The 18,482-nt window shown below is 35.6% G+C and overlaps 2 protein-coding genes across 4 annotated transcripts; one reads left to right on the forward strand and one right to left on the reverse strand.

Moving 5' to 3' along the window:
• Window positions 1-3,458: 3,458 nt before the first annotated feature.
• Window positions 3,459-10,281, reverse strand: LOC147866707 (uncharacterized). Of its 3 annotated transcripts, none has more exons than XM_087317167.1 (10): window positions 9,644-10,281; window positions 7,745-7,929; window positions 7,011-7,068; window positions 6,874-6,933; window positions 6,003-6,071; window positions 4,467-4,568; window positions 4,290-4,327; window positions 4,142-4,183; window positions 3,844-3,906; window positions 3,459-3,738 (listed from the first exon to the last, which is right to left on the reverse strand). In XM_087317167.1, exons 1-10 carry the CDS (start codon window positions 10,154-10,156, stop codon window positions 3,567-3,569), a joined length of 1,302 nt encoding a protein of 433 aa, XP_087173293.1. In that variant the 5' UTR covers window positions 10,157-10,281; the 3' UTR covers window positions 3,459-3,566. The 3 variants fall into 3 exon arrangements, with proteins under 3 accessions (XP_087173293.1, XP_087173292.1, XP_087173294.1); XM_087317166.1 differs by having other exon boundaries at window positions 4,290-4,367; window positions 9,644-10,279; XM_087317168.1 differs by lacking the exon at window positions 6,874-6,933 and having other exon boundaries at window positions 4,290-4,367; window positions 9,644-10,280.
• A 2,832-nt stretch (window positions 10,282-13,113) lies between these two features.
• On the forward strand, window positions 13,114-16,757 carry MEE31 (Mannose-6-phosphate isomerase, type I). The gene is made up of 5 exons (XM_087317169.1): window positions 13,114-13,837; window positions 14,395-14,562; window positions 14,654-14,869; window positions 15,451-15,720; window positions 16,168-16,757. The coding sequence occupies exons 1-5, from the start codon at window positions 13,337-13,339 to the stop codon at window positions 16,498-16,500; spliced, it is 1,488 nt and encodes a 495-aa protein (XP_087173295.1). The 5' UTR covers window positions 13,114-13,336; the 3' UTR covers window positions 16,501-16,757.
• The last annotated feature ends 1,725 nt before the right edge of the window (window positions 16,758-18,482 follow it).

An 18,482-nucleotide genomic window follows, 5' to 3' on the forward strand; every position in this document is an offset into this window, starting at 1 on the left:
ATCTAAATTAGTATATGTGAAGATGGTAAGTGAATTGTATTGATTTCCCACCATTGGGCATGTGAAATTAGATAATTGAAGCATGTTGATCACATCAATATGCATGCTTGCTTTTTTATCATTATCATTATGTTCTTCATAAAGTTGGGATCCTAATCACGTGATAATTAATGGTAAGGGTATAACTATACCATAAAATCTTTGTATGTGATATTATAACATTGATAGTTTGACGAAAAATAATAATATTGATGCATATCTAGTCACAACAGTGTGGATGTCATAGTTGGTTAATTGGGAGTTCAGTTCATAAGCATGGCTAAATAGGAAGAATGTGTCCAAATGAAGACACTTAAAATATAATTTAAAACTAAATACACAAATTAGTAGATTATGTGCTAAACTAATAAGTGTACTTCAATAACTTACCATACGCTTGTAAGAGAAAATATTTATTCCAACTATTGCAAAATGTCAAAGTAACATTCCCAACCATATAACAAATTATGGTACCAAATGAGAATTGACAACTTGTCTTTGATCAATCGACACAACTATGGGCAATGATTTATGGAGAGAAAAGAGCCCGAGTGATAGAAAATTTAGTCCATAACTTAGTTCTATTATAAACAATTCATGTGCTCTACCCCTACATTTTTGTGGTTGCACATAGGAGCCGGCAATGGCTCGGCTCAAGCCTGAAATGAGCCGTGGAACAGTTTGACAATTCGGTTGAATTCATGCTTGATCTTCCTTAACTAGTTTGAGCTAGTTTTGGAACTAGTTTAAGCTTAACCTGTGTGGCCAAAGTGGTCTAGGAGCCGATTTGGTTAAAGTTTGAAAACTCCCAAACCGGTTAACCGGTTTGATTTAGACAATGCCAAAACCAAACCATTACCAATTCCTAGTTGCATCTAGCAAAGTAAACGTTATAAGTAGGATTTGAAAGTGCATTCATCAAGGTAACTACTTGAAAATATATAGGGAGTTAAGTGGGATTCATACAATGTGTAACAAAGATATGGTAAAGCATGGATTTGAACCTATTAACATATATCTACCTTATGCCTTTTCCTTAGGATTGCACTTGTACTTTAGTGGACATCGTGTGTATATGCTTAGGAGACGGAAGTGGATGTGTCCAAATCATAGTAGTGTGAGGTTTGTGCTTCACATCAGAGTGTGAGACATTCCTCATCCTCAAACTCTCACTCATGGAAACCATGTTTACAAGTAATATGTGAGAGGGAGGGAGATTATAGTAGATATAAATAAAACACCAAGAAATTTGTCTCAATATGCTTTGCAAGTATTCTTCCACTTGAATTCTCCACAAGTTTCTTTACCTACTCAAAGACCAAGACCTTTTTAAAAAGAACTCACAACTGGAAAATACTACAACTTCATCTTCTCATTCGCAATGAGCTATTCCATGAAATGGTATTGGATCTCAATTTGCTTTGCCTCCCAAGGAACATGAGATTCTATAAGAGTCATTCAAATTTCTGCCCTATCAACTTTCAGAACTGTAGTAATTCTAGAGCTAATATGTGCACCAACTCCCGACTTCTTGAAGGGACACATTTATTGGATAAAAGGCTGATGCAGGCTTGCCTGGTATTGCGGTGAATTGTGATAACTTCCCGAATCGCATGGCCTTTGCGCCGACAATGCTTCATTCATTCATTCACATGCTATGTGGCCTATCCTCAATTGGCATCCAGATTTCTCTAGGAGTTTCCTCAACAACACGTCTTAACATCCTATACAACAAACCACATTTTATTCCACTTTCAATCAAGAAAATGAAACACTTGGAAACTATTTGCTTGCCCAAGAAAATGTGTCTCAAACCCTAAAGAGGGACCATATCCTAAGGTGGATCATTTGTCCTCCAAATCAACACACTGGTTAAAATGCCTACTCTAAACAACTTGCTTGGCCAAACTTGATGTCAAATCCAATTATGTGTTGCAAATTTCCCACACATGCCAAGTTTGCTCTTATATTGCACATTTACATCACATTCCTCACCAAAATAATGTACCTTGAAAATAATATAACTGCTAAAATTTTCTAAGTGGGGTACATGAAGAGACATGAGTACAAGAAATAAAAAACATGAGCCACTAATATACGAACAAAAGGGAAATAGAACATAACCATTAGCCTTAGTCCAGACTCAATGATGAGAAAGAAGAACAATTCATGGCTACACGAATGGATTTATAACATTGTTGATCATAACAAGTCTACCCTCTACAAAATCTTGCTACCTTTATTTCTTATACAAGATTATGTCATCATCTCGCATGCCACATTTCTCTTTGTATCACTATCATTTTTTTCTTTGAAAACACATTAACACACATATAACAAATTCACTTCTTTCTCTATATGTGTAGAAAGTACGTGAAATTTCATTGCAGTGGCACCCATTGAAAAAATCAAGCAAGACCAACTCCTCAAACCCTTTATAGAGGAAAGAGAAAGGCAAAACCAAAATTCAACTCTTGCAAGTACTTTCTTTAAATACACATTCACATATAACACATAACTATTAGCCTTAGTCTAGACTCAATGATGACAAAGAAGAACAATTCACAGCTACATGAATGGATTTATAGCATTGTTGATCATAGCAAGTCTACCCTCTACAATGTCTTACGACATTTGTTTCTTAGACAAGTCTATGTCATCATCTCACATGCCACATTTCTCTTTACATCACAATCTGTTTTCTTTAAAGTCACATCAACCCACATATACCACATTTTCACTTCAATCTATATGTGTAGGAAGTACCTGAAATCTCAATGCAACAGCACCCATTTAAAAATTCAAGCAAAACCAACTCCTCAAATGCTTTCTAGAGTAAAGAGAAAGGAAAAACCAAAAATCAAGTCTTGCAAGTACTTTCATTAACATAAGAGTTGTAATCTTTGTAGGGTTTCAAAGTTCATTATCATCTTTTTGAGACATTAATAGATCAACTTTTCCAATGACCTCGCTGGAGGCATTGAACAATGCTTTTAAAATCTTATAAAGTGAAGACTTTAACATTATAAAAGGCGAATTGAAGCCAACTCTATCTTGTAAATAACACAATATTTCATCAGTTCATTCCCTAATCTCATTATTATGATCTCCCTTATATCTGGTTTCAAATCTCAAATTTAAGATTTGATAAACCCTTAGTGATCCTTGAATATGACGCACAAGAAGGAATGTGTTGTGAAGGACACATGGTGATGATGGTAACCTAATATTACCGTTTGGGACCTATATGTAGTCACCCCCTTTATGTTTACCTCACCAAGCACAAACCATTCATGTCCATGAGACCAAAACCATGAATTGAATAGGACCTCTTTGAAGCCACGGTGATAATAGGAGCCTCTTATCACCCCATATGATTTGAGCAAAGAGTACAAACAAAGTAAACCATGTGCAACTGGTGAGCAGAAACATCTTTTTACTTTCCTATATATGATTTCCATGATGTCACACAATGGATTTCCACTTTCTTCTACTATCTCAAAACGCCTTTTATAATATATATTTGATCAGTATATATATGTATTACTGTAAACATCATTAGGTTGAAGATGACACATTTGCCTCCCGTGTGAATCGTACAATATACTTATATACAGCAATTGGCTTGTCCATACCCATAATGTCAAAATTTGAGAGGCCTTCTTCGATAACAGGAAACATTGACACCCTCTGAAATGCCTGCCAATCAGTAAGGAACACAATTATACATACATATTTGTGAGTAACCAAATGATTCAAACAGAAATCTAGAGGTACGTATAAGAACTTTGAAGTAGAAGAGACCTCAATATATGACACTTCTCCCAGAGCTGCATCCCAACGATAACGAGTTCGGTTCTGACTTGCCTGGAGCACAATAATATATAGATTTGAAAAAGAAACAATGATATGTATGCAAGGGCAGGAAAGTGCGATTGAATCTTGAATAGAGAACACAATCGATGCTGATTAATTTCTCCTTAACATCTTGTTTGACAGTCATTCATCTTGCAAGAAATATGGCTGAACAAGGTTTTTCTTATGCATATGTTTCTGTTCACAAAGAGCTATAAAGACAAATAAAGAAAAAATTCTTCCTAACCTTAATTGTAGGAGGACCTCCAAACCTGGAACTATCAAAGATCTTCCAAGAGCATGAATTCCAATCAGTATAACAAACTAGAAGCAAAGGAAAGTATACTTCCTTTATGTGACCCAAGAACACAAACTATTTGTTAAAATTTACAAACCTGCTGAGAGTATTCAGATGTCTCAAACTGCCCAGGCCCTGTTAAGGATGCGGAGCGCTTTGTCACAACATTTTGTACCTATCAAGATTGGCAGATGATAATAATAATAATGATGACCTCCATCAAACTGAAAATTCTAAAGTATCATTATTTACAAGATGACCCAAATATTTATACCTTGCGTCCTCCTTGTAAGATCAAGGTAAGTCGATCAGGTTGCTCAGGAGTCCAAATTCCACGATCCACAACATCTTTCCCCACAGTAGACTCAACAAGAGACTTAATCCAAAGGCAAAATGCATATTACCAAGGGGAGTTGCAAATCAAGTAAATGAGATTATTTTCCTGTTTATTATAATTGATGCCCTTTCTTTTCCTGCTTATTTTACAATCCATAATTGAGACAACCATATCTCTGATGTTTTCCAGTCTACATTTCTCACTTTCCCTCCTTCTCCTTGTTCATTATTCTGCCCCACTTTCTTCTCCTTTTATCTTTATTGCTTCCTTTTTATTGATTTTTATGACCCATCTTTTCAAGCTCTACCTTCATAGCCATAAAGGTGAAAGCTACAATAGCCATTTGTCAACAATTAACAAACAACCTGACCGATTTTAAACCCAAATAATGTTTTTTATGAAATTAGCTTCTTGAATGTAAGCCAGACCTGCCCATATCGGTGCCCTAAAGAGTGGCCAGTTCTGTCAAGAACATACACAGTATAAGCCATGCCCATTTAGGAGAGAAGGTATGATCTTGGCAACACAGAGGATTCCACAGTCCGCAGCAGATGAGCCTATTCCAAATATTGGTCTTTTGCTTGCTACTCTGGCATTGATAGACCTTTCAGAAGGTCTGATGCCTGTCTCAAATATCTGTTTCTCTTTGGTCACCACTTGAAAGAAAGGAATCTACTATTGGAGCCCAGAAAGCTTCAAGTAAATTGATGAATCCACATCTGGATTGCAGTTGCATTGTATGAGACGGGCACAAGGAAAAGTGTGCTCAACTCAAGCCTACACTATGTGGTGATTATGGCTTTATCTTTATTTTTACAAGAGTATTACTATCATGCCTTAGAGGGAAACAAATCTTATGCTAGTGGTGCATAGTATCACCATTCTGCACAGCAGCAAATGCAGTTCATAACATTAGTTCTCTCCATGAAACCTCATAATTTTGTGATAGCTTCCACATAATTTTATCCATTCTAGTTTGGCTTTTACTCTTTCCTTTTCCCTTGTGGGCAAATTTATGCAAACATTGTATTTCATTGGTTCAAGGGGGTTCCTATGGATGTTAATAAAAACTCCTTTCTCACCTTCATTTTACTTGCTGCAAAAATCTCAAATCTCGCAGCAACATTTCACCATTTGTCTTTCTTTTTTTCTCCCAATCTCTTCAATTTCTGAAAAATCCTATATTTCTTTCTATATGCCTAGATTAACACGAAACTCGTGATTGATAAACTTGCAATCGAATGTCTGAAGTTTTAAAGGATGTTCATATGCATATAGCTTGAAAAATATGCTTTGTGTTGGATTCTTCAACTTGAGAAGATGCTCAGAGCTTGAAACGCTCTAAAGGAAGCATGGAAAGATGCCATACAGCCAAAATGGGCTTTCGTCTTATTTCATACAAGATCACCAAATTTGATGTGTATACCATCAAAAAGTTTTACAAGATTATTATACAAGAAAAAGGTGTCATACCAGTGTTGTGAAAAGGCGATCACCAATTATTTTGTTTCCAAACGGAATAAAACGAGCTTTGTATGTTAGCTGCTTGATTTCTTCCCAGAATTTCACATGCAAATAGCACATCACACAGAGTCATAGCATGAGGAGTATTAACAAGGCAATTGTAGTAGAAATAATATGCGCTATGTATTATACTCATTGCATTAAAATGAATAGCCATACAAAGTATTATGAGATATGTGGACAAATGATCACTTTGTTCCTTTCAGAAAATAAAAAACATGAGTTCTTTTTAGTAATCTAATCTTTATGTTTGTAATTCCTTTATCAGCTTAATTAATGGATGCACTAGTGCCTTCTCCTGGAGATCGGTTTTCAGATTGGAGATGTAATTTACCAGCTCTTTCTTGAGTACAAACTCAACAATTAGCTGAATGAAGTCACAAACACATATTTATTAGGATTAATGTCCATGTGCTTATGACTCTTAAGTGGACTTTAGACTCTAGCTAGATACTTAAAAACATTGATGTAGGTGGTTTACTTATCGGTATGGCAATAATCTTGGAGACAGCCCACAGCTCACATCCTGGGGAGGATGTCATTCCAGAACAGTGGTCATTTGCTTTGTTGAAATAAAATGTGGGTCTTTAATAGGCAGCTTTGTGAGGTTTCTTCACTTTACCTGATTCTTCCACCCACTCTCTATTAACAAGGCTTCTCACTACTATCAATTGAAGTTTCCTTAGTAGACACTACAGCTAGCATACGACTTAGTTTTGTTCTACTTCAATAATATTCATTTGGATTCACTTATTACACATGATTTATGTCACAACTAGCTTTGTTTCTTTCCCTCACTACATATACTGAAACTACTTACAGTGTATCCTAACTGCTTGCGAGAAAACTCAATGTTTTTCTTATCAGCCTTATCTTCACCCTGTGTTAAGAATCAGCACTGTAAAAACGATGAAAAAATAGATTACCAGTAGGAAAATGCACCCAACAAGATTTTACCTGGGGTGTATCCACAGCGATCAATGTCGAATTACAAACCCATGAACCCTCAAAGATTCTGCAATTCAAATTTATGCACAAATTTTCACATAGAAGCTATACAGAAAATAAAAACACGTTTTACACACCTCGTTTGAACTGTCGATTTCTTTATTTTACATGCAGAAATTTTAGTTCACTAAAATGTTATCTGTTATGCACTTGGTAAGACTTGCATATTCAATACTATTAGCACAGGGATAAGCCTGGATGTGTGTTCAGAGCAACAAGTGCCTTATATAGCCAGCCATATCATACACCTCCAGGAATTATCTACCTCTCATATTGAAATGTCAGGCGAACACCGAAGTTCTAAGTTAGCTAAAATAGAGCATGCATAGTGTCGAGAAACTGCATTCTATCTGTTTCCAAATTCTGTTATAAAACATCATTTTCAATGGAGGCATTTGTTTTCAGAAAGTCAGAACATCTGGCTCTATCCATCCTTTCCTATGCTTTGCATCTAAATCCAGACAATCATCTTCATCCTCAGTTCATATGTGTATCTGGTTTATTCACAATTATCATCATTTGAAATACTCCTACAACCTCAGTATACTTGTCAACTGGTTTATTCTCAATAAATTATCCATATATCGCATCTATCTCTAACCTATTGTGCTCGTTTCCAACATTGTCTGCATACTCTATAATATGCATAAGACACAAGTTTACAAAAAGACGGCAGACCATACCTAGGATAATAAATATCTTGGTCTCCAAGACCAAGTTTTTGAAAAAATGATTTGTCTGGATTACTTAAGTCTTCAGCTTGCACAGCCTTTGATTTGTTATTACAGAATGCGCTAGCAGTAACCAAGAAAGGCATTACTAAAGCCACCCTTCTTGCAAATGTGTTTGGTCTCACCCCTACTACAATCTGCAAATTAGAACGCAAGGCATTAGCACTTGATAAACTTTTATGATATTTATAGAATCTTCTATAGGAAATCAGTAAAAGAACATTAGATGTTGGTTACAATGACAGTAGTATTACATTATAATATGTAAAACGAAATTAGTAGATGTTCCATGGAATAAATATGAATTCTTTTCTGAGGCCAATTACAAGGCTTCTCTCCCTAGGTAGTAGAAAACTGGAATAAAAAAATTTAAATCTCTGAAAAATATGTGAACAAAGGCCTTTGGATTGACTACTGCATCTAGAACACAACCTAATACAAAATTATATTGTATTTCTTAATTCGTTTTAAGAAAGGGATTTATAATTTTGTTAGAGAAAGGGGCTCTATATTAGCCTCAATGCCTAATTCTGGATATAGCACGACAATAATATCTAAAAGGTATCTTCTGTGCCTCTAATTGGAATACTTGCAAACCACCTTACACCTATCCAAAGATATTAAATCATTTCCTTTTGTATGTAGGTTCACTTAATGCTACATATTCTCAAACAGTTTTCCGAAATAAGAGCTAATACACATGAATATACCCATGAAGATCAGGAAAATGTTTTTGTCAAAAGTTTCTTAGAAGTTTTTTATAAAAGCAATTTGGAGTTTATTTATCATACCCTTGTTGAGTTCATTTTAGGACTGGTATGTTTACATAACATATGAAGATCAGGAAAATGTTTTTCTCGAAAGTTTCTTAAGAGTTTTATAAAAAGGCAATTTGGAGGTATTTCTCATACCCTTGTCGAGTTCTTTGTAGGACTGGTATGTTTAAATTACACATGAAATCATAATTAAGGTAACATTATCACTAACACTCTCATTGGGTTTTTTGTGCTCAATGTATTCTCTGGATAACTGATATGATTCAACAAAAATTGCATGCAAACACCATAAGTAACCTGTCTCTATTTCTGATATTCCAGTTGAGTTCTTTAAAATTTATAATTAGCAACAAATGTATGTCTATCCCTGACACTAGTGTCTAGTCCTTTATGATTTAACAAATGTATTTGAAACCACACATTAAAGCTTGACTCATGTCCCCACGCTGATCTGATATCTATTTCCAGCTGAGTTATTCATTATTTCACTGTGTGATGGGCAAGAAATGCATATGAAAGTGGAAGTTGATTTCTTTTATCATTTAGCAACAAATGTATATGATTTCCATTCAAACTTACAAAGCATACCACCATTAAACTAATTGGAGTTATATTACAGACACTTTCGTTTAGCTCTTATGAATTAACAACAAAGGTATGTCAACTACATTTGAAACCATCCTTAAAGCTAGTTAAGCTCTTTAGGATTAACAACAAATGAAATCATGCATTCTTTGCGCTGGTGGAGTTAACAACTTAGATGAACTCATGTGGTCTTTGCACTAGTGGAATTATCAAATTATATGAAATCAAGCTACCTATATGAAATCAACCTAATCTGATGTCTTATTCTGATGTAATCGCTGAGTTCTTTGTGCTAATTGGGTTATTTACAATTTAACCACGTACATGAAATCACCATGGAAGCCACTTGAGTTCATTGTGGTAGATGAATTCTTCGTAATTTAAGAGCAGATGTAAATAAAATCATGAGTCGTTTGTCTTGAGCTAATCTGACCTCAATTTCTGATACTTCAACAAAAAATGTATATCAAAATCGCCATTTGACGCTAACCTGATGCAGGGGCAGTTGAGTTGTGAAGTGCTGGACAAGGCATCTAGAAACGTGTTGAAGAAAACTTGTAATGAATGAACGTCGAGTCTCTAATATGAAGCTCCATTGCAAGAAGAAAATACTGATACAAAGCGAAGGTAAAAAGATATCCTTTTCTTCCGCAGCTTTCGATTCGTCGGTCATGGAATCTTCCAAAACCATGTCTTCTGAATGAAAAGAAGATCCAGAGCGAAAGCACAGGTAAGGAAGAAGAGGTTTCACACAATAATGCAAAGAAGAAGAAGAAGAAGAATGAAGACGAGGAAGCTTCGTTTCCTCGGTGGAAACAATACGATTTTTGTTCTTCTGGAGAAAGAAGAGCAAGTCTCGTCCATGATGATGAAGCAATCTTCTTCGTGGTGGTGGTGGTGGAGATGAAGATAGGGAAGAAGAAAAAGAAGATGACGACGAAGATGAAGATGGTGATGATAACGTTGTTGTTGCATGTAGAATTAGCACAGAGAAGATCGCCATATCTGTGTATACACAGACATACCCCTGCGTTTACACAAATTGCAAGAATACCCCTGCGACGAGGTCGTCTGCCATCGCCATATCCACAAAAAATGGAGAAAAATGGAACCCTCCCAAAACCAACCCAACCCAAACGGAAAGAGGAATGGAAGAAAAGAAGAAGACAAAGGATGAGACTTTTATAATTACAGAGATTACCCCTGGTGTTTCCCAGGGGCAGGGGTGGGGACTTATATAGACATGGCACAAGCATTAATAAGTTGCCTTTAGCTACATCATAATCCCGGGAGAAAATGAATATGCTTCTTTCATCTCCGTTGTGCTCTCGGACCAATCTAGCCGGAGACAAACTCACTGTATCTATCTATTTATCTATCTATTTATCTATATGCATGCATGCATATTATATGCATACATATATGTATATGTATGTGAGTGGGTGAGTGGGTGTATGTATGTATGTATGTATATGTATATGTATATGTATATATATGTTGCCCCACCCTACGTTTTCGCAAAACTATAGGATATACCCCTGCTAAGAACATTGTCCACCAATTCCCATCTCCACGAGCAAGGAGAAAGTGACCATGTTTGAAACGGAATGAAAACGATGAGTTTATAGCTATCGGATACCCCATAGGTGTTTTAGATCTCTCCGACAAGACCCTTGCGATTCCATTATTAACCCCTCCCCCTTCCCTTATATGACAAAGAACCATAATTTGAGGGAAAAGGGAAAACGCTAATTAATAATGGACTTGATTCTATTAATAAATATACCAAAATACCTTATGCTTTCAAACATCACAAAGTTTGCTTCTTTGACTTGCATCTTCTCTCTATTCACACGCCTAATGAAAAAGGAAAAAATGTTGATGAGTTATATCTACAGAGCTACTAGAACAACATCCAACTTTTTGAGAAATTAACAAATCACCATTATGTTTCCATTGATATGGTTAGTATCAAATGTCCACATTTTGAGTTGCAAGTTAATTGCTACATTATATGTGCCTATTACCTAACACTCAATAATGCACACATTGAAATAGCATATGTGCCAATGGAGCCTAGATATATAAAATGTATCGTTGAGTGTCACATGCAAGGATCCTATTACTTAAGGTCCCCTACTTCTTTTTCTTTAAGAAAAGGAGAGAGTGAGAGATGTTATTGGGTAGATTTTTGCAAACTTAAAGGTATAAATTATTTTTGCCCATTTTTCGTGGCCACAAACACGTTAAGATGTAACACCTCGTTTAGTGTAGATAATAATGTGGTTATATGCATAATTTCCTCCTTACTAGCACTCCATTTGTGAAGAGCATTTTTTGCAAAGTTAGTGAGAATCTTGTATCTTAGGAGAATATACGTAGCTCAATCAATATTGCATTAAATTGACTAACCATCCAATTCATAGTCTTTCTCGCCCCACCTCCTACCTCGACTATTAGCTTTCACACACATGGCTGTACATTGATTCTTAACACCCCATAAACATGTATGGTTGTCATGTTGGGGCTATCATAGTTTGCATGCTCTTGTAGTGAATTGTTCATATAATTCATTGTAATGAAGTGAATCGTTCATGTAATTTTATTTGATATCGTAGATAAAGGCATTATTTCCTTACAACAACATTGATTCATGTATGGACTTTAATTTTGTTGTCCCTTCACGTGTTAATCATTTGAATTTTGTTTACAAATTTATTCCTTTTGGAGTTCACAAATACATATTTTGTCACCCACTCATAGAACACCCAATGAACATGGAATTGGTATCCACCTTGCACACAAACACATTCAATCACATGGTCAAAAAATGCTTTAAATTATTGCCACAGGTACAGACCCACATTTCAAAAAACCTCGAATCTATTGTCTTAAAATAATGGGCTATATGTCATTTTTCCATTTAGTTACTCAATGTTGGTGTCACTTGTTCCTATACAAACAAAGTGTTTTGTGTCGGAAAGTTACATTTTGTATCCCAAATTATGCCGTGTTAGGACAACAATGTGACCCAAATGACAAGTGAAGTTGTTAAAAGTTACTTACTAAACTCTCACAAGGAAATCATTGCACTCATATATTGAAAAGATCCAAAATAGGTGTGATGCAACGAGTGATGGAGGGAGTTACAAACATGGTCAATGAAAAGGAGAAAGTGGGACATTCATATATGAAGGTAATCCAAACCAGGGTCCTCATATAGTAAAGACAAAATAGATCTTATTTTCATCCTTCCTAGAGCCCTGATATGATCCATGGAACAAAAAGTGAGTAGCTATAATAGACACTCGAGAATATGATGAATAAGCATTGCAATCGAGGGTGCAAATTGTGGCAACGAGAGAAACGTGTGTAGGGAGAGGGGTGGATCGATTGAAAGCAAAGTTGATTGGCACTCAAAGAAGGACAGAGCATTTGTAAGCAAGGGTAAGAACTCACAAGACTCATTGAGAGCGTGAAATATCCCATGCACATTGAAGGGAATCAATCGGGGTGAAGCCGTGATGGAATGAGTGGGGTGTGTGTGTGGGCGGGGGATGGAAGAGTTACGGATCGATTGCAATGAGACAGAAGCGGTGGGACAAGGAGACAAAGGGGGGGGGGGGGTCAAGAAAAACGTGGTATTAGGAAAGGGGAAAAGCAAAAGCAAAAGCAAAAAGCAAAACGCAAAACGCAAAAAGCAAAAGCGGGTGTGCCAGAGAGAGAGAAAGAGCAGGACAAACAGAGGAAGAGGCGAAAAAGGAGAAAAAAATGTAAGTATAGATGTGTGTTTGTGTGTGTTGTGTAAATATATCGTCGGTTGCAAAAAAGATGCAGAAAGAAGAAGAAAAGTTATGAACTCTTTTTCTCTTTTTCTTCTATCTTTCCTTTCCCACGTCTGCACAACGTGCACACACACACACACACACACACACACACACACACACACTATCTCTCTCTCTCTTTCTCTCTCTCTCTCTCTCTCTCTCTCTCTCTCTCTCTCTCTCTATTTTGGATCCTTCAGTAATCTAATCGACCCAGTGTTGTTATTGTTTAAACTGAATTGTCACAACATCTTCTTTAGTTCCCTTCATCTTCTTCTTCCTTCATACGCTTTTATTTTGTCAAGCAACAGGGAGCACATAACCCACTCGAGGAAGAACAAAAAACAGCACTTATCACAATGGGTGGGAAGAGAAGGATAGTAAGATTGAGATGTAGTGTTCAGAACTATGCATGGGGAAGCATAGGCAAGGCTAGTGAAGTGGGCAGATTGTATTCCCTTCAATCCAAACTCCCTCTGGAAGAGGATAAACCTTATGCAGAGTTATGGATGGGCACTCATGACTCTGGCCCCTCTTTTGTTGTCATTGCACATGATCATGATGATGTTGTTGTCAATGGCAGTGTCAGCGATGATGGTATGGCACATGTGAATTCTAATCATTTTGGTGAAGGTCTGAACCCTCATGTTAATGATGTCAATGGCGGAAATGGCAAAAAACCCATTATTTTTGAGGGATCAAATGGTATCAGAGAGGAAAGTGCGAGTTTGGCTCAGGATGTTTATGACAACAACGGCAATGCTGAGATGCTTCTCAAAGATTGGCTTTCAAGGAATCCAAGCTTCTTGGGTGATAAAGTCCTACAGAAATGGGGCGTAAATCTCCCCTTTCTCTTCAAGGTACGAGATCAAATATCACTTGATCTATTCTAATCTTGTTTTTTACTCAAATGTTTTCTATTCCTTTATGAGAACTAGTCATACCAAATACCCAAGAATTCTTAGAAACATTGTCGCTATCATTCTCACATTGTGGATTGAGACCTGGCATCATGAGCTTCTTCAGGTAAAGGGGAGCATACATAACTAGGCATAGTGAGCAACATACATACCTAATTACCTACATACTGGAGGCAAAGGGGAACATATGTAGCTATTGTGATGGGCATCATACATACACAAAGAGAGGATATATGTATGTACATATATACAGAGATACACACGTGTATATGACCTATGTATATGTATGTATATACTACATATAAATATATATGTATCTATATATATAGATATATATTTATATGTAGTATATACATATATGCATATGTACATACACATATATACCCTTTGATTTCTGTCTTATCTGAAATGTTTAGCTCAACCTTATGCACATATTAAATGGTATGGTTTTTCTATCACGTGAGTAATTTATGAGATATGTTTAAATTTCATTACAGGTTCTATCGGTTGCAAAAGCGTTGTCAATCCAAGCTCATCCTGATAAGCAATTGGCTGTGCAGTTGCATAAATTGCAGCCCAATATCTACAAGGATGATAATCACAAACCCGAGATGGCTTTTGCCATAACAAAATTTGAAGCACTATGTGGTTTTGTAAGCCTTCAAGTATGTAAGATTAACAAAAGTTTCTCAAGTTTTTTCTTTTTCATTCTTAATGCTAGCTTTAAGTTGTTTTGTTTCACATGCAAATGCATAGGAATTAAAGCATACATTGGAGATAGTACCAGAGCTGCAGGAGGTGCTTGGGCAACCTTTATCAAATTCTTTGATGAATGTTTCATCTCTGGAGTCTAATAGTGATATGGCTAAATCAACATTGAAGGAAGCTTTCACAACCATCATGACCACAAACAAAGATAAGATACAGCATGCCCTCATCCGGCTCAACTCAAGGCTTCTAGAAGCATTAAAGGTTAAGATCCTCTAATCCTGTTTTTGAATGTTTTATTTATATCACAAGAAGTTGTTTTAGAAAAATTCCCCATATTGGAAAGAAACCAATTTCCATCATGTGCCACAGAGTCTTGAATCCTATGATAATGTTAGATCTCAATTGAGGATAACGTGGGAAATTGTGAGGGAAAAATATTCGCATGAATGATTGTAGAAAAGGCAACTTATTTATTTATTTTAAGCTGAATGGTGGAGCTCATAAGGTTAGGTCCTGATTAGCAGCGTGACATTCATAATTGGTATGTAAATAACGCTTCTTATGAATGGATATGGAAAATAAAAGAAGCCTGAATTGGACCTCATATAGTTAGGTCATAATCCCTGATGTAAGAATCATAGAGGGAAAATTTCTATAAGAATGATTGCAAATGAATTTGGAAAATAAATAAACAGCTTTTTGATCATGGAAAATTGAATCTCGTTATTCTAAAATTTGGGAGTCATAGTAGAATAAACATCTACAAGATTCCTTTTGAATGAATGATACAAGAAGAACAAAAGTTATGCGTTTTGATTTGTCGAAAACTGCATTCATGCCAGGACAACCTTCTCCTTACAAAGAAGGAACTTTTAGTGATGAGGCTTGCTGAGCAATATCCAGGAGATGTGGGGGTCTTGTCAGCCTTTTTCTTTAATTATATTGAATTGGTCCCTGGACAAGCTATTTATCTCGATGCAAACGAGCCCCATGCTTATCTCTCTGGGGAGTGCCTTGAATGCATGGCAACATCAGATAATGTTGTAAGAGCCGGTCTCACTCCAAAATACATTGATACGAATACACTTTGTGGAATGTTGACTTACAAGCAGGTAGATCAATCTTACCTCATATTTAGCATTTTCTTTTAATAAATTCGCTGATCAAATTCATGTTAAAAGTGGTTAATCTCAGTGATGGATGTGTTTATGTGTGCATCGATTGTTATTAGCGGTTCAATGAGGCAGTCTATTGTTTTGAGAATGCTAGTTTAAAAAGATACTGTAAATATTGTAGCAATTTTCTTTGTTTGATTTATTTATTAAGGAAGGTTTGTATGTGTATCTGTATCTGTACACATGTGTATTGTGCTTGTCAATATCTATGTAATATTTGAAATTTTATTTATTTATTTATTTATAATTTATGTAGATTGCATTATATATATAGATGATTGTGAATTCTTCCATTTCTCTAATGGGTTTCTAAATGTTAATTCATCACTACATTTGCAAAAGAAGAGGCAATGGCATCACATTGTTGATACATTATTGCTGTAGGAAATGCCTGAGATCCTTTCAGGAGTATATGTAAATAACTACACCAAGAGATATCAACCACCATTTGATGAGTTTGAGATGGATAGTTGTATAATACCTATTGGTCATACTCTAGAATTCCCTTCTATTCAAGGACCATCGATTGTGATTGTCCTTGAAGGAAATGGTGACTTGTCGGAAATACATAATAAAGATGAAACTTATAGCATGTCTTTGCAAACTGGAGACGTATTCTTCGTTCCCGCCGAAACACATTTCCAATTGACTGCAAGTTCGAGGGGGAACACAGATTTTCACTGCTATAGAGCAGGTATCAACTCAAGAGTACTATGAGAAACGTGAAGCCATGTAAAATTATATCACATATACTGACATGGAAGTAGGTGATTGACAAGGATTAATGATCTCTTCATGTACTCTACCAATATTTGTCTATCTATCTGTAACTCACATACATGCCTCTCTACTTGGTCACATCCCATGAATGTATGATTGTTAAAATTATGTTGCTAATAATTGGGAACTATCTCAAGAACTACAACAATTTAATAATAGGAATAATATCGACGATTATTTCTTGTTCCGAGAAATATTGGCCTCAAAGTTTAAAGGGAAATACAAATGAAAATTGAATTAAATTGAATTAGAAGGCCAAATTTGGCCTTAGAAGACGTTAATACACCTTTCTTTCTTTCTTTCTCCCTCTCTCTCTCTCTCTCACTCACTCACACACACACACACACACACTACCTTTGCTTAATTCTTAATTTGAGTATTGTTTGGGGGTGTTGGAAAGAAGCTAAATATGATATTGCAATTTTACACCTATTAAAACTAAATAATAACTTCATTTTTATTCCATTTTTTAAGTATATTCGAAAAAATAAATTATATATGATGAAATGACCAAGATTTAATGAAAACTTCTTTTATTATTTTAAGCTTTGGCTATATTAGAATGATTATACCTTCTGTTGACTCATTACTAGATTGTGTTGCCTACGATTGTATTACTAAAATCTCTCAATGATGTAGTGTATTTTTTCATAATGTTTATTGTGTAATGAATCATACAATCCGCCTTTAACTCAATAGACTTGTAGCTATTACACATTGTCACATCACCTTGACACATGGTATATTGTACCATCCTTAATTCTTATATATTGTCCAATTTATCCTCGTAAATTGGTATCAACCTACTTAAACCTCTCTCATAACCAAACATTTGATAATCCTTTTTCTCATGTGATTTTGTTTTCACCATGCTACATAATTCGCTTGGACCACATAACCATGAATGTTTATGATACTTGGTTGGGGCATAGACTTCGAAATTGTAAAAAGCTAATAGAGAAACTATTTGGCTATGACCCAACAAATTGTTTCATTGGTGCAATGTCATAGGAATATACAAGCATGGTACTCTAGATAGAAAGAAGAAATTATCCTTGATATGCATTAGGGGTGCCATGTATTCATCCAATATAATACCGAACTAATAGTTCCATGAATGGAATGAACATAATGATTTGATGTCTCATTGGCACATGGGCAAATCCACATTCAAACACTTACATATGATGCTTAGGTTCAATATGAGGTCAACCCATTATTGGTAGAAACTATGTGATATATGTATGTACAAAAAGATGTATTGCTAGAGTTGGACAAAGGTATAATTTGATTTTTTTTATCTGATTCATATGGATGCATTCCACCTAGAAGCTCAAAGTTCTTTGTTAAAATCACAACAATTGAGTGTTTATCATTGCAAGGAGATTTGATGATTTGTTGTGTTTGAAACTTAGAATCCTTTGGTCGAGCATGAATATTGGAAAACTTTGAAAGTATTAAAGCATTGATATAACATCAAAGGATAAGCAAAAGGTTTTAAAATCAAAACATTGGAAAACCATGGCATGTGCCCATAATGGACAAGATAGTGGTACGAATATAAAAGATTGAGCATTGATGTAGATGGAATGCCTTATGTGGAAGCTAGAGTTTTAGTTTTAAATTACGGCCTAAAGAAATGTCTTTCAAATGATATGCAAAAGTTTTCAAAAGATAAAGGACATAACACATGGGAAAAGCATGGCATGTGTTTTCTGTGAACAAAATAAATTTGTTGAGTTGAAGATTAGAATAAATAACTACTTTGATCGTACTTATGTGATTTGATATACATTTTATGGCATTATGGCGGTTCACACTTATTAGGACGCATTTGGATTTGGAATGTAGTGGTGCTGTTGTTTTTTGGGACAATAAGAAGCATTTCCATGAATCCACTACAATAAGGAGAAGGAGGA

Source organism: Azolla caroliniana, unplaced genomic scaffold, assembly GCF_043228905.1.
Source record: "Azolla caroliniana isolate FFs.n. ecotype wild unplaced genomic scaffold, voAzoCaro1.0.p SCAF_3, whole genome shotgun sequence".
NCBI lineage: Eukaryota > Viridiplantae > Streptophyta > Polypodiopsida > Salviniales > Salviniaceae > Azolla > Azolla caroliniana.